This window comes from Saccopteryx leptura, chromosome 9 (genome assembly GCF_036850995.1).
Source record: "Saccopteryx leptura isolate mSacLep1 chromosome 9, mSacLep1_pri_phased_curated, whole genome shotgun sequence".
In the NCBI taxonomy this organism is placed as follows: domain Eukaryota; kingdom Metazoa; phylum Chordata; class Mammalia; order Chiroptera; family Emballonuridae; genus Saccopteryx; species Saccopteryx leptura.
The window spans coordinates 73,189,902-73,208,786 of NC_089511.1; the positions used below are offsets into that span (position 1 = coordinate 73,189,902).

General features: G+C 41.6%; 2 protein-coding genes across 3 annotated transcripts in view; one reads left to right on the forward strand and one right to left on the reverse strand.

The window, feature by feature from the left end:
* ASCC1 (activating signal cointegrator 1 complex subunit 1) overlaps positions 1 to 2,323 on the reverse strand; it is a 110,393-nt gene extending 108,070 nt beyond the window's left edge. The window contains exons 1-2 of one of the 2 annotated variants that reach the window (XM_066348622.1): positions 2,241 to 2,323; positions 469 to 612 (exon numbers count right to left, since the gene is read on the reverse strand). In XM_066348622.1, the coding sequence (XP_066204719.1) occupies positions 469 to 580 (112 nt within the window). In that variant the 5' untranslated portion in view covers positions 581 to 612; positions 2,241 to 2,323. Of the gene's footprint in view, positions 1 to 468; positions 613 to 1,838; positions 1,975 to 2,240 lie in introns of those variants that run through there. The other variant, XM_066348621.1, reaches the window with a different exon arrangement.
* On the forward strand, positions 2,088 to 17,705 carry ANAPC16 (anaphase promoting complex subunit 16). The gene is made up of 4 exons (XM_066348623.1): positions 2,088 to 2,172; positions 9,722 to 9,889; positions 15,349 to 15,423; positions 16,888 to 17,705. Exons 2-4 carry the CDS (start codon positions 9,748 to 9,750, stop codon positions 17,001 to 17,003), a joined length of 333 nt encoding a protein of 110 aa, XP_066204720.1. The 5' UTR covers positions 2,088 to 2,172; positions 9,722 to 9,747; the 3' UTR covers positions 17,004 to 17,705.
* The last annotated feature ends 1,180 nt before the right edge of the window (positions 17,706 to 18,885 follow it).

The following is an 18,885-nucleotide window of genomic DNA, read 5'->3' on the forward strand; positions in this document are numbered from 1 at the left end:
ACAAAGATAAAAAAAAACATAACTTGACTGCAACTGAGAACACCTCATCAGACTCAAACACATCTGTCCCCTTAGACGTCGACACAAATGGAGCTATGAGAAGCCAATCATCTCCAATTTTGATACGTACAAAGAAATACACTACTCATAAAAATTAGGGGATCAAGGAACATACAGATACTCCAGTACTTTCAGCTTTTTGTACAGTGGATTTTCACCAATGAGATAAAAGTTAGTTTTGCATCTTATTAGCATAACTGAACAACTTTCTTTAACTTGTCGTTGCTTTTCTGATGTTCTTGTTTAATAAAAAAAAAATCACATACTTCTTTATTTTATCACTTCATATTCATTTTGAAATATCCCCTAATTTTTTTTTGAGCAGTATACACTGAAATAAAACAAAACAGCTTCTGTAATACAGAGAATATATTACTTCTAATCTGACCAAAGAGCAACCAGGATTACCTTGATAGAAGTCCTCTTCCTCTTCTTCATGTTGGTACGTCTGTTCTTGAATAGGATTCTTCCTATAAACTCGTCCACCGATTCTTATAAGCTGTGGGCGCAGAACTTCCATGATACTTCCCCAAATAATATTCCAGTGAAATCCTAGGGAAAAAATGATCACCTTACCTTTTGTTTTAATCAGAAAAAAAGCTCTACCTCTAAGGACATAATTGGGCATCAGTCCACAGAACATCTTAAGCAAAAGCAGCACTGTTTCCATTAGGCCTCCCCCGTTGGTAAGCTGTTTTATGTAAACTGCTGCATTTTCCATTACGGTATTTCATTCCTGGCTCACTCTAGATAACAATTTGTAAAGTACTCAGCACTCCAAAAAAGATGATTAAAAGATATTGAGCCCTTTATATAGACACTGTGCATGGTTTTCAAAGAAAGACTAGAGGTCTGTTCATCACTTCAACCAAAGAGCAGTAAAATGCAACCTTGTATGTTTAACCATTTGCAAAGTATTTCACTCTTTCTATGCCGCATGATAATGAAGATATTTAGAGATATTTTAATACACTTATCCTTCAGGGGGGAAAAAACCCTAGTGTACTTTCAGAGGTGTCTGAAATATACACCCAACCATTAGATCCAGTTGCCTACGAAGTTAAAATATGACTTAACCAGCATGCTTCTTCAAACCAACACATTGCTGAAGGGAAGGATGCAATTTCCATAGGCAACTGCCCAACAAACCACTCACTATGAAGCCAAGCTCCTAGTCACAATTTAATGAATCAATAATTCAGGAAATAAGGGTTGCTTATGGGCTGGCTGTGTTTAAGTCCAACCAATGTTCCTACCACGTAGGAAAGTCTTGAGGCCCAAACTACACAGCTTAACAGAGGAAAACAGGTCCTCAGGTCCTTAATAAATATGTACACTAATACTCAGACCATGTATTACCCTCAGCAAGAAAGTCACTTAAATGTCGTTTGCTTACAGAGCGGATGAGAAACTTCGTGTTTTAAACAAATAACAGAAGGAAATGAGACTTGGAATGGAGAGGGCATAATTAGCAAAAATTTATTTTCTTTTTAGCAATACATGTTTAATTAGGCAGTCCACTCTAGTACTTTATTCCCCCAGGACCTCTAAAAAATATATATATATATATATATATATATATATATATATATATATATATATATATATATATATATATTTGGCCCTCCACAAGACTAATAATGTCAAGGCCAGGCCCTCAGACCAGGAGCTCTGGAAGAAGAGAGTTGCCTCAGAGACAGCACAATCGTCACCGGCCCTCCCTGTCCAGCACTGCGCTACGCAACTGCTCGGAAGTTAGAGGGAAAACCCAATCTAACCCTGCTCCGTGCTGGTTTGGAGGGGGAGAGGAAAGCAGACGAGCAACGTCAAGCGGGAAGCTGAAGCCCTGAGTCAAAAGCGAAGGAATAAAAAAACAAAACACGAGTTCGACAGCACAACTGAAGACGACTCCGCAACTGCAGGGAAACCTCGGTAGGCGATAGAGCAGCCAGGCCCCGGAAATTCCCTCCAGGAACGCGTTCCCCGCGCCTTTCCGCCCCGGCCACGCCCACCACTACGCGACCCGAGCGCGCCGCCGTCCTCGCGTTGTGTGCGCGGCCGCTCCGGCTGGCCCTGAAGGGGGCTGTAGGGGGAAGAGCCAAAATCGCAGAGGTGAGTAGCCAAGGGTTCAGGGACCCTCAGGAGCTTGGTGGAAAGAGAGTTCATCCTTGGGATCCTACCTTCTGGGACTAGTAAAATGGAGAAGCTAAGAGAAACAGGAGCCTGTTGTAGAGGGCGTGTATAAGGAAATTTCCTCAGGCGGGACGGGTTAAGTGCGCGTGCGTGCCTGCCATTGGCGCATGCGCGGTGGCCCGTTGGGACCGAATTGAGGTTGCGGGTGAAGTGTGGCTTAGTTTGGGAGTTACTGGCCTTCTACCCCTCCCCTCTCCAGCCCCCTCGTTTTCTTTTGTTTGTTTTTGTTGTTGTTGTTGTTTTACAGAGAGAGAGAGTCAGAGAGAGGGATAGACAGGGACAGACAGGAACGGAGAGAGTGAGAAGCATCAATCATTAGTTTTTTGTTGCGCGTTGCAACACCTTAGTTCATTGATTGCTTTCTCATATATGCCTTGACCCGGGGCCTTCAGCAGACCGAGTAACCCCTTGCTCGAGCCAGCGACCTTGGGTCCAAGCTGGTGAGCTTTTGTTCTAACCAGATGAGCCCGCGATCAAACTGGTGACCTCGGGGTCTCGAACCTGGGTCCTCGGCATCCCAGTCCAATGCTCTATCCACTGCACCACCGCCTGGTCAGGCCAGCCCACCCGTTTTTACCTGCAGCGTGTATTTGAATGGTAATCCAGCTATTTAACTGGCACACCATGGAACGACTTGTTGATGGAATTTAATTATTGCTTATAAAAACTTGCCATTGTACCACAGTACCTCCTTCAGAGTCCAGGAGAATTTTCAAAAGGAAGGATTTTTTTTTTAAAACAGGCATATATCTGGAAGGAAAGTAGTATATGATTACGGGGTCATCCCTGTCGTATGTGAAGTAAATGTTTAATTATCTTAGTGTGGACACAGCCATTCTCTGGAACACACACACACACACACACACACACACACACACACACCCCAAAGAAGCATTACTCTCCTATGAGGATCTTTGTTGTCCATAGTCTCAGCTTTCCTGATTGGCCAAACTCCAGTTTACTCCATCAATATGTATTCATTCAACAAAGTCGTACTGTGCCACCTACTTTGGGCCTGGCAGCCTAGTAGGATACGGTTGTGTTGATAGGTCTGCAGAATGAGGAAGAAAACAGTTTCTCTATCCTCTGCAAAACCTTTGCTGAGCTGCCAGCCCTGTGTTGTCATTTACTCATCATTCATGCAGAAAAGGTTGTGATCCAGGCTCCATGCTAGGTGTTTGTTTCTTTTTTCAATTACAGTTGATATTCGTTATTATTTTCTACTTGGCCATCTTGACCAGAACTTATGCTAGGACTTGAAGGTAGAAAAATGACTCCTTCCCCCTTTCTTAGATCACAGCAGTCTTCCTAAGATCATGAACCTTAAAATGAGTGTGAAGTGCACAAATAGAGAGTTTTCCTCTTCCAGAGCAGACCTTTTTCCCTGGAGGAGCTTGCTGACGCAATATTGGAGAGAATTAGAACTTTCCCATGAGTGTATTAATTCATAATAAATAAGTATGAAAAATGGGTCTGCATAGAGAAAAAAAAAGATTCAAGAGTAAATATCCATTAGTGATTTGAATAGTTATTATTTTTACTGTACCTTTAACTGTTCTAGATGTTTTAGTTATATTAACCTTCATGACACCTCTGAGGTAGATACTATTATCCCCATTTTAGAGATGAGGCATCTGAGGAACACAGAGCTTAAGTGATTTGTCCAAAGTCATACAGCAGGTAGCAAAACCAGGACATGAACACAGGCCTAGAGGCTTCAGAGTCTGAGCTCTTCTTAACCATTATGCTGTTTCATCTCTCACATGGCACATGACATGCCAACAAAGGCATTGCTTGAAAATGTCTCAGCAAATGAGCTAAAGTCTCTCTGCCTCTGTTTTGTTTTTTCTATAAAATGAAGAAGTTTGATTAGATGACCTTTATGGAATCATATGATTCCTGTGAAATGTTTAGTTCATGTAGCAAACATTTATTTAAATCAATAGCTACTTAGTATAGGCCAGGCATTCTGTTTGGTTTTGGTGATCAGAATGCCTGTCTTCATAGAGCAGTTACAGACTAAGGTTTATTATATAGTTTAACTCCTGTTACCACCTGCTGATACCATTCAAAATTTAACCTAAATCTTTAAAGCTTTAAATTACTTAGGTATATCTTTTCACCTCTGCATAAAACTGCTTATTTATGTTAAAGTTAGCTTTGTGCTAATTTTGCACTCCAGTTTTCAACCCTGCTGTTTTGTGTATTGAATGATAGTAGCTCTGAATTTGAAAGAAAATAGAATGAAAAGGAATTTCTTTGATTATATTCAGATTAGAAGTCACACTTGTCTAGCCTTTGAAGCTATACTAACTGGCAGTCAGCTTGAGTGCTCTGCTGAGCTACTTGACTTCAAAATGTAAAGTATCCCTTGCATTTGCAACTGAATAAAGTATATATCAAGGTGTAGAAAAAAGATTAGAGTTTGAATCTTAGGTGACTGTATAAACAGTTCTCAGTAGGTTCTATTCTGAACTGTTGGGAAATAAGCCTGAGCACCTGACCTGTGGTGGAGCAGTGTGTAGACCTGGAGCGCTGAGGTCGCTGGTTGGAAACCCAGAACTTGCCCTATCAAGGCACATAGGAGAAACAACTACTTAGAGTTGATGCTTTCCACTCCCCTGCCTTCTCTCTCTCTCTCTCTCTCTCTCTCTCTCTCTCTCTCTCTCTCCTCTCTAAAATAAGACTGAGCTACTCTCCAAAAGATAGCAAAGTTGTCCGTATACTTTATTTAGATCTCAACAGGAATGAATCCACTTAGAAATTTGGACCTGGTCCTTAACTGTTTAAGTTTGTTTAAAGAGAATTTTAAAACTTATCAAGCTATATTTTGAGCTGGTGTGATCCAAAGGATTGGATGAGTCTGACTTCAAAAGGTGTTGCCTCTATGCATATGCATACAATTTGGAAAGTTATAGAGCTCAGAGGAAAAAGGGAAAGGTGATCTAATATAAGATTGAAAATGTCATTAGTCAGTTTGCATATTTAAATAGGCTGACTTTCTAATTATAGCAGCTGCCTTATTGTTCCCATATCCCACACAGTTATTGATCAGTATTACTTATAGACATCTAATGAAATCAGAAACTGAGGTCAGCTTCCCCCACAGCCTTAAAACATCATAACAGAATTAAGAAAAAAGGCCTGACCAGTGGTGCACAGTGGATAGAGCATTGACCTAGGATGCTAAGGTCCCAGGGTTCAAAACCCAAGGTCCCCAGCTTGAGCACGCACTCATCCTTTTTGAGAGTAGGCTAACCAGCTTGAGTTAGAGGACCACCATGGGAATCATTGGCATGATGCCATGGTTGCTGACTTGAGCAAGGGGTCACTGGCTTGGCTGGAGCCTCTGGGCCAAGGCACATATGAGAAAACAATCAGTGAACAACTAAAGTGGCCTGACTCGTTGGTTGACCTGGCATATGGATGTCCCAGGTTTGATTCCTGGTCAGGGCACACAAGAGAAGTGACCGTCTGCTTCTCCACCCCTCACCCTCTCCCTTTTCTCTCTTTATCTCTCTTGCCCTCCCACAGACATGGCTCAGTTGGAGCAAGTTGGCCCAGGCATTGAGGATGGCTCCATGGCCTAGGCCTAGCCTCAGATGCTAAAATAGCTCTGTTGCCTAACAACAGAGCAGCGGCCCCAGATGGGCAGAGCATCCTCCATAGAGGGCTTGCAGGGTGGATTCCAGTCAGGGTGCATGTAGGAGTCAGTCTCTCTGCCTCCCTGCTTCTCACTTAAGAAAAATTAAAAAAAAAAAAAACTGAAGTGACACAACTACAAGTTGATGCTTCTCATCTCGTTCCCTTCTTGTATGTTTCTCTCTCTGTCTTTCTCTCTCGCTCACTAAAATAAAGAAAAAAGGAAATTAAGGAAACAGGCCTGACCAGTGATGGTACAGTAGATAGAGCGTCGGACTGGGATGCAGAGGACCCGGGTTCGAAATCCTGAAGTCGCCGGCTTGAGCGCAGGGTTGCCAGCTTCAGTGAGATATAGACATGACCCCATGGTTGCTGGCTTGAGCCCAAAGTTGCTGGCTTGAGCAAGGCATCACTGGCTTGGCTGTAGCCTCCTGGTCAAGGCACATAGGGGAAAGCAGTCAATGAACAACTAAATGTGCCGCACTATGAATTGATGTTTCTCATCTCTCTCCCTTCCTGTCTGTCTCTCTGTGTCTCTGTATCTCTCTAAAAAAAAAAGAATTAAGGAAACAGAACAGCCAGATTTTCAGAAAAGCACAGTATATTATTTTCCTTGCTAGGAAACTGGATTATGCATATATAGGATTTATACTTGCATAGCTTTTCCGCAGTTTTCCTATTTTTTTCAAAAATAAGTTTCAACTTTTTATAACAAACTTATTCATTATGCTACTAGCAAAATTAAAAGTTCAGCCAAAATTCTCTCTGGGCATTAAAAAGAGAAATTCAGCCCTGGCCAAGCAGCTCAATGGTTTAGACCAGTGGTAGTCAACCTGGTCCCTACCGCCCACGAGTGGGTGTTCCAGCTTTCATGGTGGGTGGTAGAGGAGCAACCAAAGTATAAATAAAAAGATAGCTTTAACTATAGTAAGTTGTTTTATAAAGATTTATTCTGCCAAACTTAGCGAAAATCCGACATAAAGTACTTGGTAAGTAATTATTATTATATGCTTTAACTTGCTGTAACTCTGCTTTATAAATTTTATATAAAGTTACTTCCCTACTTTATAAATCACCATTACTGTGGAACTGGTGGGTGGTTAGAAAATTTTACTACTAACAGAGATACAAAAGTGGGCGGTAGGTATAAAAAGTTGACTACCCTGGTGTAGAGTGTCATCCCAATACTCAGAGGTTGAAGGTTCCATCCTTGATCAGGGCACTTACAGGAGCAGAATGGTGTTTCTGTCTCTTTCTCTCTTCCGTTCTCTCTCTCTCTCTCTCTAAAATCAGTAAGTAGACCTGGCCGGTTGGCTCAGCGGTAGAGCATCGGCCTAGCGTGCGGAGGACCCGGGTTCGATTCCCGGCCAGGGCACACAGGAGAAGCGCCCATTTGCTTCTCCACCCCTCCGCCGCGCTTTCCTCTCTGTCTCTCTCTTCCCCTCCCGCAGCCAAGGCTCCATTGGAGCAAAGATGGCCCGGGCGCTGGGGATGGCTCCTTGGCCTCTGCCTCAGGCGCTAGAGTAGCTCTGGTCGCAATATGGCGACGCCCAGGATGGGCAGAGCATTGCCCCCTGGTGGGCAGAGCATCGCCCCTGGTGGGCGTGCCGGGTGGATCCCGGTCGGGCGCATGCGGGAGTCTGTCTGACTGTCTCGCCCCGTTTCCAGCTTCAGAAATGAAAAAAAAAAAAAAAAAAAAAAAAAATCAGTAAGTAAATTTTAAAATATATAATAAATTAAAAAGGGAATTCATTTTTAAAAATATGTTTAAAGTCATTTTTATCTTTTTTTAATTGAGCTAAAATTCACATAACATAAATTAACCATTAGCCAATTTAAAGTATACAGTTCAGTTTAAAGTCATTCTTTTAGTCGAAGTACTAGAGCTACACTTTCCAGTACAGTAACAACTAGCCACATGTGGCCAAATTTCAATTAACATTAAAATTTTTTCTGGGTTTTTTTTTTTTGTATTTTTCTGAAGCTGGAAACAGGGAGAGACAGTCAGACAGACTCCCGCATGCGCCCGACCGGGATCTACCCGGCACGCCCACCAGGGGCAACACTCTGCCCACCAGGGGGCGATGCTCTGCCCCTCCGGGGCGTTGCTCTGCCACGACCAGAGCCACTCTAGCGCCTGGGGCAGAGGCCAAGGAGCCATCCCCAGCGCCCGGGCCATCTTTGCTCCAATGGAGCCTTGGCTGCGGGAGGGGAAGAGAGAGACAGAGAGGAAGGGGGGGGGTGGAGAAGCAAATGGGTGCTTCTCCTATGTGCCCTGGCTGGGAATCGAACCCGGGTCCCCCGCACGCCAGGCCGACGCTCTGCCGCTGAGCCAACCGGCCAGGGCCTGGGTTTTTTTTATTTTTATTTTAGAGAGGAAGGAGGAGAGAGAGAAAGAACATTGGGCTGTTCCTGTATGTACCCTGACTGGGGATCAAACTGACAACCTCTGTGCTTCAGAGCAATGCTCTAACCAACCAAGCTATCCGGCCAGGCTAAATAAAATATAAAATACAGATTTTTCAGTCACCGAAGTTTAATAGCCACATGAAGCTAGTGGCTACCATATTGGACAGGCAGAACTAGAACATTGGAACAGTTCTATAATTACAGAAAGTTCTGTTAGCACAGTACTAGACTGTTTTTTTTGAACATTTTTTAGAATCTTTTGTAAATATATGATAAATGTGTCTATGGCAAAGTTAGTGTATTTTTGAACTTTTGTAAGGAATTATGTATTCAGTATAGATTTTCTCACTTATATTTGCACTTTTTGATTTTTTAATATGACATGGGATGAAACACTCAACAGCTGTTTTATTCCTAATAGGGCGTGAGTCCTGAAATTATTTCTTCAGTTATTTTGTCCCAGTCTTGGGATGCCACCAAGTGACCAACTTGCGTATTGCATTTGGATGGAAAGTATTTTTGTTTGTTTGTTTTTTCATTTTAATAAAAGGGCCAATATGTATTTCCTAACCAGTTACCCTTCCTTGGGAACAGAACACAGTGTTATTCTGGAATTTTATTTGGAAAATTTTATAAGTGAATTTTTGCTGTGCCTTTGGTCAGGATGTATCCAAGACAAACTATTCTATGGTTGTTTTATCCTCATAATTTATTTCCTCAGTCAGTTGCTACCTTGGCACAACCTTTCATCGCCCATAAATCACCCACAGTCAATCCCAAGTGACATAAACAGTTTATTAATGGTAAGAAGAACTGTTTTGATTAGAAAAACTAAGAGTAAATATATCTTCACTTAAAATCCTGAGTGACATTTTTGCCTGAGGCATCAATAAATGGTTGTAGGAGTAGTTAAGTTAGAAAAAAGGGAGCTAATTTTTTACTAAACTGGCCCTAGGCAGTTGGCTCAGCGGTAGAGCACCAGCCCAGCATGTGGAAGTCCCGGGTTTGATTCCCAGTCAGGGCACACAGGAGAAATGACCATCTGCTTCTCTACCCCTCCCCCTCCTCTCTCTCTCTCTCTCTTAGTTTCTCCCTCTTCCATCCCCACCGCCACGCTTGAATGGTTCAAGCAAAGTTGTCCTCTGGTGCTAAAAAAAAATATCGCTCGGTTGCTAAGCAACAGAGCAGTGGCCCCAGATGGGCAGAGCATCACCCTGGTAGGGGACTTGCCAGGTGGATCCCGGCCGGTACACATGCGCAGTCTGTCTCTGCCTCCCCGCCTCTCAGCCTCTCACTTAATAAAATAAATAAATAAATAATTCTTTACTAAACTTACACTGGCTTTTATGGCAGCTGGAATGAAATGTTGTCATTCTCAATCCCATGAACTGCCGATTGTGTTTTTCTTTCTCTGCAGTGAAGTAAGAATGTACTAGAAAGGAAATGGCTGCCTCGTCCTCGTCCTCCTCAGCCGGTGGGGTCAGTGGAAGTTCTGTCACTGGGTCTGGTTTCAGTGTCTCAGACCTTGCCCCTCCACGGAAAGCTCTGTTCACCTACCCCAAAGGAGCGGGGGAGATGTTGGAAGGTGAGCTCCTGCTGCTTTTTGCTGTTAATTGGGTTCAGACCTGCAATGAATGTTCATTATAAAGTCGCTATTAAGTGGATTAGAGGAGAATTTGCCCTGATTTCAGCTCCAAATTTCATCTTTTGTTCTCATTTCAAAATAATATCTTTACGACACAAATCTCTAGAATCAGAACTTTGGAGCTAAAAAAAACTTTGAAAATCAAGGTCATCGAGGGTTATTTCGATCCAGAAAAGTTAAAGTGATTGACCGTGACCGTGGGAAAGACAAACTCAGCACTGAAACCAGGACTTCTCTTGACCTCCTGCTCCAGTTTGCTTTACCCTGGGACCAGCCTGTCTCCCTGTGATTAGGTTTGATCTCTTCTGTCTTATGTAGTTAAACTAGAGATAGATATGTGGAGATGACCATGCTGGCCCCTCCAAGACTGTGCCGTGTGGTTTTACTAGCACTGGAGCTGAATCCTGTATCATATTATCCACCATCTTACTCAGCACACATTTGCAAACTGGCTGGGCAAGATCAGGGCATAGGCTCTAAGCATGAAATGTCATGGTACCTGGAATTCATCACATACATGTCACTTTAGGAGCTACATCAATAAATTCTTAATGGGGAGCATAAAAATCACCTGAAGGGCTTAATTAAATCCACATTTCTGGCCCACCTTAGAGAGTCTGAATTAGTCTAGGATACAGCCCAGGAATCTTCATTTTGACCAACACCCAGGAGAGTCTCATACAAGTAGTCCTTAACTATTAAACTATTTATCATATTTTGGGAAAAGTCAACAAAAAAACCTATGAAGAATTCAAAATCTATTTGATTTTAGCATTTTTGCACTTAATTATATATTGATCTTTTTCACTTTATTTTGAAATTCAGTAAGTATATTTAATTTGAAAATATCTAAGGTACAAACTATACTTAGGAGTCAGCTTCTGGAGTGATCTTTATTCATTTATATCAGGTATAATAAAAAGCAGAGTTTTGGGTTAAGCTAGGGCAAATAGAAGAATCATTTTAACAGGAAAATACGGAAAGACTGGGACCAAAAGGCTTTCTAAAATTGGCTTAAATCATGATTAGTGAAGTAGACGACAGGGTAACAGTGACACACCTACAGGGTAACAGTGAACAGTGAACAGGTTCAAGTTCAGACAGTCTGAACTTCTGTCTTTGCCTTTTCATTTTCTTCAGTTGTGTTTACTAAATATTCAAGTTACTGTCACTGAGTCTGGAGGTAGTAATTGGGGCCTTGCTTACCATATTTGACACTAAAAATATATTATGACTTCAATTTTGTAAAGCAGAGACCTGGAATTTAGGAAGTTTCCCACAAAAAAAATCAAAAAGTAGAGGCATTTAAATTGCTTAATGAATAACAATGACAAAAAAAATAACTAAGTTCCTTAATGAGTTTTATAGCAGCAGAAGCGGAATCAATGTTTGACAGTAGACTCTGGGATTGAAGTCATTTCAGTTCTAGCTACAGGAGGAATTTAATACTGAAGATACCTCCTTCGTCTCAAAGCTATAAGCATTCTTTGTCAGTACATACCAGATTACTTAGAAACATTGAAAGAGGAAAGGTTTCTGAGATTAGTCTTAATGTTGATGTTCTAACAGGTTACAGTTCTCTCCATATCTCTATTTGGAGAGAACTATAAATAAAATTCAATCTCAGTGTGTTTTATGAAGGAATGTATTGGCTTTCTAATGTAGGATGAATTTATTAAGTATAAATTCACAGTGCACAGTTTCGAGTCTCTTAAGTTTAAAGTTTCTCCCATATTTTAAAGTGCTCTTAGGTGCTTACACTTATGGAAAACTAGAGATAGCAATCCCTAAACTGTCCTGGTCAAATCAAGAATGTTAAATTGGAAAGAGTACTCCTAAATGTGAGATAATAGGAATGTTGTATTGAAAAGCCATCTTTTACCATATTTATAGGCGATACTGTTTTGCAGTGACTATACCATGTACCAAACCATTTTTCTTAACAGTAGTTTGATTGAATATGAAAATAGAGTAAGAAGAGTTGCTTGTTCAAAGGAATGATCAAGAATCAAGGTTGGGGAAAAAAAAGAATCAAGGTTGGGCCTGGCCTGTGGTTGCACAGTGGATAAAGCGTCAACCTGGAACACTGAGATTGCCAGTTCGAAACCCTGGGCTTGCCTGGTCAAGGCACATAAGGGAGTTGATGCTTCCTGCAAAATCAAGGTTGGATGCTGTTTAACAGGTTCAATTTGATCTTGTATCCTCCTAAATCTAGGGTAATAAACCCAAATAATCTATAGTTAACCTTGTAAATTAACTTTTTTATTCACCTACCTACTCTCTGATAACACCTCACATAAGCATCCAGGCATCCCCAAACTACGGCCCGCGGGCCGCATGTGGCCCCCTGAGGCCATTTATCTGGCCCCCCACCGCACTCCCAGAAGGGGCACCTCTTTCATTGGTGGTCAGTGAGAGGAGCACTGTATGTGGCGGCCCTCCAACGGTCTGAGGGACAGTGAACTGGCCCCCTGTGTAAAAAGTTTGGGGACCTCTGCGTAGTTTCCAGCATCCTTCCCTAGGCTAAGGTTGTCTTCACGCAGTCATTATTGAGCAAATTAGACACTGCTTTCCAGCCCAGAAGTGGCTGGATTTTAATGAAACTGTAGGCCAGTATAAATTATCTGATTTTTGCCTGACCAGGCGGTGGCGCAATAGATAGAGCGTCAGACTAGGATGCGAAAGACCCAGGTTCGAGACCCCGAGGTTGCCAGTTTGAGCGCGGGCTCATCTGGCTTGAGCAAAAAGCTCGCCAGCTTGGATCCAAGGTCGCTGACTCCAGCAAGGGGTTATTTGGTCTGCTGGAGGCCCACGGTCAAGGCACATATGAGAAAGCAATCAATGAACAACTAAGGTGTCGCAATGCGCAACGAAAAACTAATGATTGATGCTTCTCATCTCTCCGTTCCTGTCTGTCTGTCCCTGTCTATCACTCACTCTGACTCTCTCTCTGTCTCTGTAAAAAAAAAAAAAAAAAAAAATTATCTGATTTTGTCTTATTTCCTGCTGTGAGGTAATATTCTTTTAAATGAATTTGTTAGCATCTTATTTTTTAGAGCTGCAGTGGTATTAGATTTGGGCAATTTACTGAACTTTTCACTATTTATAACCTTTGCTTGTCTCTTAAGAGGAAAACTAATGTGTTGCTACTTGGTGTGTTGCAAAGGGTTTGATTACAGTTTCTAAATAGAAGACAGATTGCCCCAGGCTGACTCCTCTCTGGAGAAATTCCAGGCTTTAGATTAGTACAGATATCACATTTAATAGGATGTGGCTAATAAGCAATGGACTTTGTGGTTAATACAGAGCTGCAAATCAGCAAAAGTGTGTTCCATAGGCATAGAGAGTGGCAGTGATGGTGGCAAAGGCATATGGAAAGGCATAGAGAGTGGCAGTGATGGTGGCAAAGGCATAGAGAGTGGCAGTGATGGTGGCAAAGGCATATGGAAAGGCATAGAGAGTGGCAGTGATGGTGGCAAAGGCATATGGAAAGGCATAGAGAGTGGCAGTGATGGTGGCAAAGGCATAGAGAGTGGCAGTGATGGTGGCAAAGGCATAGAAAGTGCCTTTTTGAAAGATTAGCTTCTATCCTTTTGCTTTGAAGTTTATTACCAGGGGAAATATGCAAATGTTACAATTTAAGCATTTTATCCTAATGCTTAAAAGTGATTAAATGTAAGTAAAAGATAGCACTTCCAAGAGCTTCCAAAAATATTTTGGCCTGATCCTTGTAGCCCATAATCCCCACTGCCTTGTTTGAAATCTTAAAGTTCAGGATAGTTCAAGATCAAACCACCTCAGAAATGAGCTCTAATTCTCTATGCTTTGCTCTTTCTAAAATAAAACTTCAGTTAAAATTTGACTCTTAAAGCAAGGGTGTGAATAAGATAATGAATACTAGTATATCTACACAGAAGATCCACAATAAATTGCATCATTGGTATCAAATGTTCATACAGTCCCTCTTCCCGGAGTGGAATTCATAGTTACATGCTGCCCAGTTATCTAAAAAACTCAAGTGATATCATTAGCTTACCTAGATCTTTAAACTGGACAGTCAGTAGAATATTCAGTTAATTGAAAGTAATTTTTTTTGCTCAGTGCATCTAAATGGTGTGCCCACAGATTATTTGCATTCAGCCAGAGGAATAGGAGTGGGAGGAGAAGATAGGTTCATATTCCGTATAGCACAGTATGTAGAAAAGAGGCTGAATTTAAAGAATGTAACACTCCTCCTACAGTGTACATCACTTTATGAAATAAATTATATTTTGAAATAATACATAATATATATGAAAATAATTATATTTTCCTCCTTTTGCATCAGTTATGAAGATAATATCGGACAAAAGCAGTCCTCCTGGTTGTATAGGCAAGCCATCTGGATGCAATATCTGTGGTTTTCCCTTTTTGTTTACCATGACTTCTGAAATAAAATCTGCTTTATGTGAAACTCAGCATGAAGTCAGAAGGTGTTAGTCCTAACTCCTTGTCACTTCCATAAGTGGACACCTAGTAGTAGTGCTGGCATGAACTACCACCTGAAAAAAGACAGCTGTGTCCTCCCTCCATTTGCTGTAGGATTTTTGCAATAAAGTACCTTCTCCAAATGTTTTGAGCTACCCTTCTAAAAGTCACATTTTCCTTCATGAACACTATGTCTTTTGAGATATGTTTTGCTGTATCAGCCCTTGCCTGACAATAACATGAGCTAGCTTGTATTTCACAATCATCTTCCAAATGCTGTGGTGACGGAGTTAGCTACCTTCTTGTTGCCAGTTCTTGGCACCAGCACAGTGCTAGGTTCTGCAATTGTACTATACTCTTATCACCGTCCAAATTGCAGTGTTTTGGTTCAGTTGGAAAATCAAGGTTACAATTTGCGTTGACAGGATGAAATTTCCCAGCAGTGTTTTGTCATGGTCATAGGGATGTAATTTGATATACTAAAAATCAACAACAGCTATTTTTCCCTCAGCTTGTTAGAATGAAATGATTTCAAGTTTTGATGTACCTTTGTATTTTGATAGCACAGTGGTCACATGGCCAAATGTGTCAGCTGGCAGTTTTGCCTGACATACAGAATAGGAGAACATTAAGAACTATCGGGTTGGAAGAGAGGAAGTGTTGGCCAGGACATCAGACTGAGGTTTTTTTTAAACACTATTTTTAAATTCTTAAACAAGTAGAGAAACTATTTTAATATTCTAGGTATAGAAAGAAGAAGTAGCTTTTATAACAGAGCAGTGCTCGTTCTAAATGAAACAGAAGCCCTCTTTGTAAACACTGAAAAGTAGACCCTGAAAGTAAAAGAAAGTAAAAGAATGGACATGTTATTTTGTGTACAGGAGCCATAAAACCCTTAGAGCAGATGAAAACATCTTCTCTTTTGTTTGTAGATGGCTCTGAGAGATTCCTTTGTGAATCTGTTTTCAGCTATCAAGTGGCGTCTACGCTGAAACAGGTGAAACATGGTAAGCACACGAGTGTTGTATGCTTAACTGGGAGAATACATTTACAGGGGCAGGGCAGATGGGAGAGAGAGAGATTCAGAAAGGTCAGTGTGCTGTGTCAAACTCCTGAAATTCATCAAGGCTCTTTAAGTGGACTTTCTAAATTACTAGTAGATAAGAACATTCAGACATAATCCAGACATAATGTCCTCATTAGGGCTTAAAGTTGAAGTTAAAGGAGTTAGTTTTCTAGAGGAGTTAATGCTTCCTACCCTTTTGTTGTTTCCTCCTCTTCTGTCTGGAACCTTTTACTGTTACCCTACGCTGGTTACCATCATCATCATCTTCTTCAAGTATTTGTCATACTCGTGGTCTACCTGGACTCGGAGGTCCTGGCAGCTCCGTTTCTGTTCCATCCTGCCTCACCAGGCCTTCATTTATACATTAGGGAACTATGTGCCCCACCCCCAAGGTTATTTTAAGGCATAATGTTGGGAGGAGAGCTGTAATTGCCAGAAACCCTAGGATTTTAGTATGCATTACTGTGGCATGGAGGATAAGTACTATATCTTTTTTTGTCTTTTGTTTTCTGTTTTAAGTGAGAGGAAGGGAGATAGGGACAGAGATGCAGGTAGAGATCCTGCATGCACCCTGACCAGGATCCACCAGGCAACCCCTATCTGGGACCAATGCTTGAATCAACCAAGCTATCCTCAGCGCCTGAGGCTGACACCTGGACCACTGGCTGCAGGAGGGGAAGAAAGAGAAAAGGGGGAGAGGGGCGGGAAGAGAAGCAGATGGTCCCTTCTCATGTGTGCCCTTGACTGGGGATTGAACCCAGGACATCCACATCCCAGGCCAATGCTCTATCCACTGAGCAGACCAGCCAGGGCCACTTTTTTCTTTTTCTTGTTTTTTTTTTTAAGATCTAAGTCTTTTGACCTGACCAGGCACTGACACAGTGTATAGAGCGTCAGACTGGGACACAGAGGACGCAGGTTGAAAACCCCAAGGTTGCCAGCTTGAGCCACGGGCTTACACAGCTTGCGTGCAGAGTCTCTGGCTTGAGTGTGGGATCATAGACATGACCTCATGGTAGCTGGCTTGAACCCAAGGTTGCTGGCTTAAGCAAGAGGTCACTTGCTGTGCTGTAGCCACCCAGTCAAGGCACATATGAGAAAGCAATCAATGAACAACTAAGAAGCCGCAACAAAGAACTGATGCTTCTCATCTCTCTCCCTTCCTGTCTGTCTGTCCCATCTGTGTGTCTCTCTCTGTGTGTCTCTCTCTGTCTCTGTCTGTCTTGGTCACACACAAAAAAAATATTTAAGTCTTTTGACTAATATAGAGTAAGGACCCCATTACTAGACTATTGAAGGAAAAAGTCCTTGTAGAAATACTTTTAAACCAATCATCATGTTGGTAGTGTTAACTATCTCATGGGAAATACATTTTATAATATATTACCTTCTTGACTCTTTACAGATCAGCAAGTTGCTCGGATGGAAAAACTAGCTGGTTTGGTAGAAGAGCTGGAGGCAGATGAGTGGCGATTTAAACCCATCGAGCAGCTGCTGGGGTTCACACCCTCCTCAGGCTGACCTTGCCGGGACTCTCAGCTCTGGTGTGCACAGCCAGGGCAGGGCCAGCGAGGCGTTTTTCTCACAGCTTACCTGGCCATCCAGAGATTCACAGCTCCATCACTGATTGTTAGTTCACCTCAGTACTTGGTTTCTCTGTGTCTATCCACAAGCAACAAATATTTAAATGTGTAACCTTGCAAGGAAATTTTTTGTTTGTTTTAAAAAGTATTGAAATTAGATTAAGACAATCGGCATCAGAGAACCAGGAAGTCTGGATTTAAGAGATTTATGATACTTCACAAGCCAGGTAGGTCACATGCTGGAATTGGCCAACTGAATGGCATCTCTCTTAACTTTCATGTAGTGTGTGGACTCCTCAGCAGTCAGGTCCAGGTCGGGATCTGGAGTATACAGTTCAACATTTCTGACCTAAAATGTTCTTTTTGCAGATGATTGTGATTTCAACTCAGGACCTGTCTAAATGAGGAATTTTTAAATGTTTGGGGTTTTTTCTATTTTAGACACCTTATTCTATAGATTTTAACTTTTTCTAACCTCTTCTAGACATGCCAAATGCTGGCAAAAAGATTCTTTTCTGAATGTTGAAGCACTTGTAAGAATAAAGCAGTGAGTAAAATTCTTTCAACATAGAAATCCTGAGTTCTTATTGGTGGGCTCAAGCAATTCTGTAGCAAATAAATCCTTTGAAAGAGCTCCAAATTGGGTTTTTAATCCTTTCCAAGTCTCAGGGGTTTGGGACAGGGGGAAGAGGTCAGATTATTTTTTATAAGAAGTGAATCTAAAACCCAAATCTCCAAAGTGAATGGTAGATTTGTTATATTTGTCTTTACAAAAGAATTTTGAATTTATCTTATCAGTATCTGAAAAGGGTTTTATATCATATAGGGAAAAACCTAGAAAGCTAAACGGTGTTCTCTGTTCTTCCTCATGAAATTGTGCAGGATCCACACTGCACAATTAGAATCATTTATTAAATTTTATGCAAATTTTGCCTTTCTCCTCATTAATAACTTGTACCTGACCTGCTGAGAGTTGCTTAATTATGAATAAATATAATCCCAGTAGCAATTGGCCTTAATCTCAGGAGTTCAAAATGTTTGACACATACTACCTGACAGGGAAGGGGTGACCTCATTGAATTAATAAGGAATCTGAGCACAGAGAAGTTAAAGACCTGCTCATATCATGGCCTTGGCCAGGTAGCTCAGTTGGTTAGAGCATCATCACGATACACCAAGGTTGCAGGTTCAATCCCCAGCCAGGGCACATATAAGAATCAACCAATGGCCTGACCCGATGGTGGCACAGTGGATGGAGCATCAGACTGGGATGCAGAGGACCTGGGTTCGAAACCCCAAGGTCACTGGCTTGAGTGCGGGGTCACTGGATTGGGTGTGGGATCATAGACATGACCTCATGGATACTCGCTTGAGCCCAAAGGTCACTGGCTTGAAGCTCAAGTTTGCTAGCTTGAGCAAGGGGTCACTCACTCTGCTGTAATCCCCCAGTAAGAAAGCAATCAATAAGCAATTAAGATGCTGCAACAAAGATCTCTCTCCCTTCCTGTCTGGCCCTATCTGTCCCTCTCTCTCTCAAAAAAAAAAAAAAAAAAAAAAACACCAATGAATGGGTAAATAAGTGAAACAAATCGATACTTCTCTTTCTCTCCCTCTCTCTCTAAAATCAATAAAAATAATATTTTAAAAATAAAATAAAGACCTGCTAATGGTCACATTGCCCAGGCAGAAGAAAACCTGGAATTTGGAATAGATTCCAGTTGGTTGATGATTCAGCCCAATGCTCTTGTCTCTAAAGCACATCAGAGCACAAAAATTACTAGCCTGCAAACTCATCTGTTTCCAGATTAATAATTAACCCA

Excerpts from the sequence above, each read along its gene's own strand:
- ANAPC16 (XM_066348623.1), top strand. The coding sequence starts at position 9,748 with ATGGCTGCCTCGTCCTCGTCCTCCTCAGCCGGTGGGGTCAGTGGAAGT. Across the intron at positions 9,890-15,348 it reads AGCGGGGGAGATGTTGGAAG|ATGGCTCTGAGAGATTCCTT; the intron begins GTGAGCTCCTGC and ends TTTTGTTTGTAG. Across the intron at positions 15,424-16,887 it reads GCTGAAACAGGTGAAACATG|ATCAGCAAGTTGCTCGGATG; the intron begins GTAAGCACACGA and ends GACTCTTTACAG.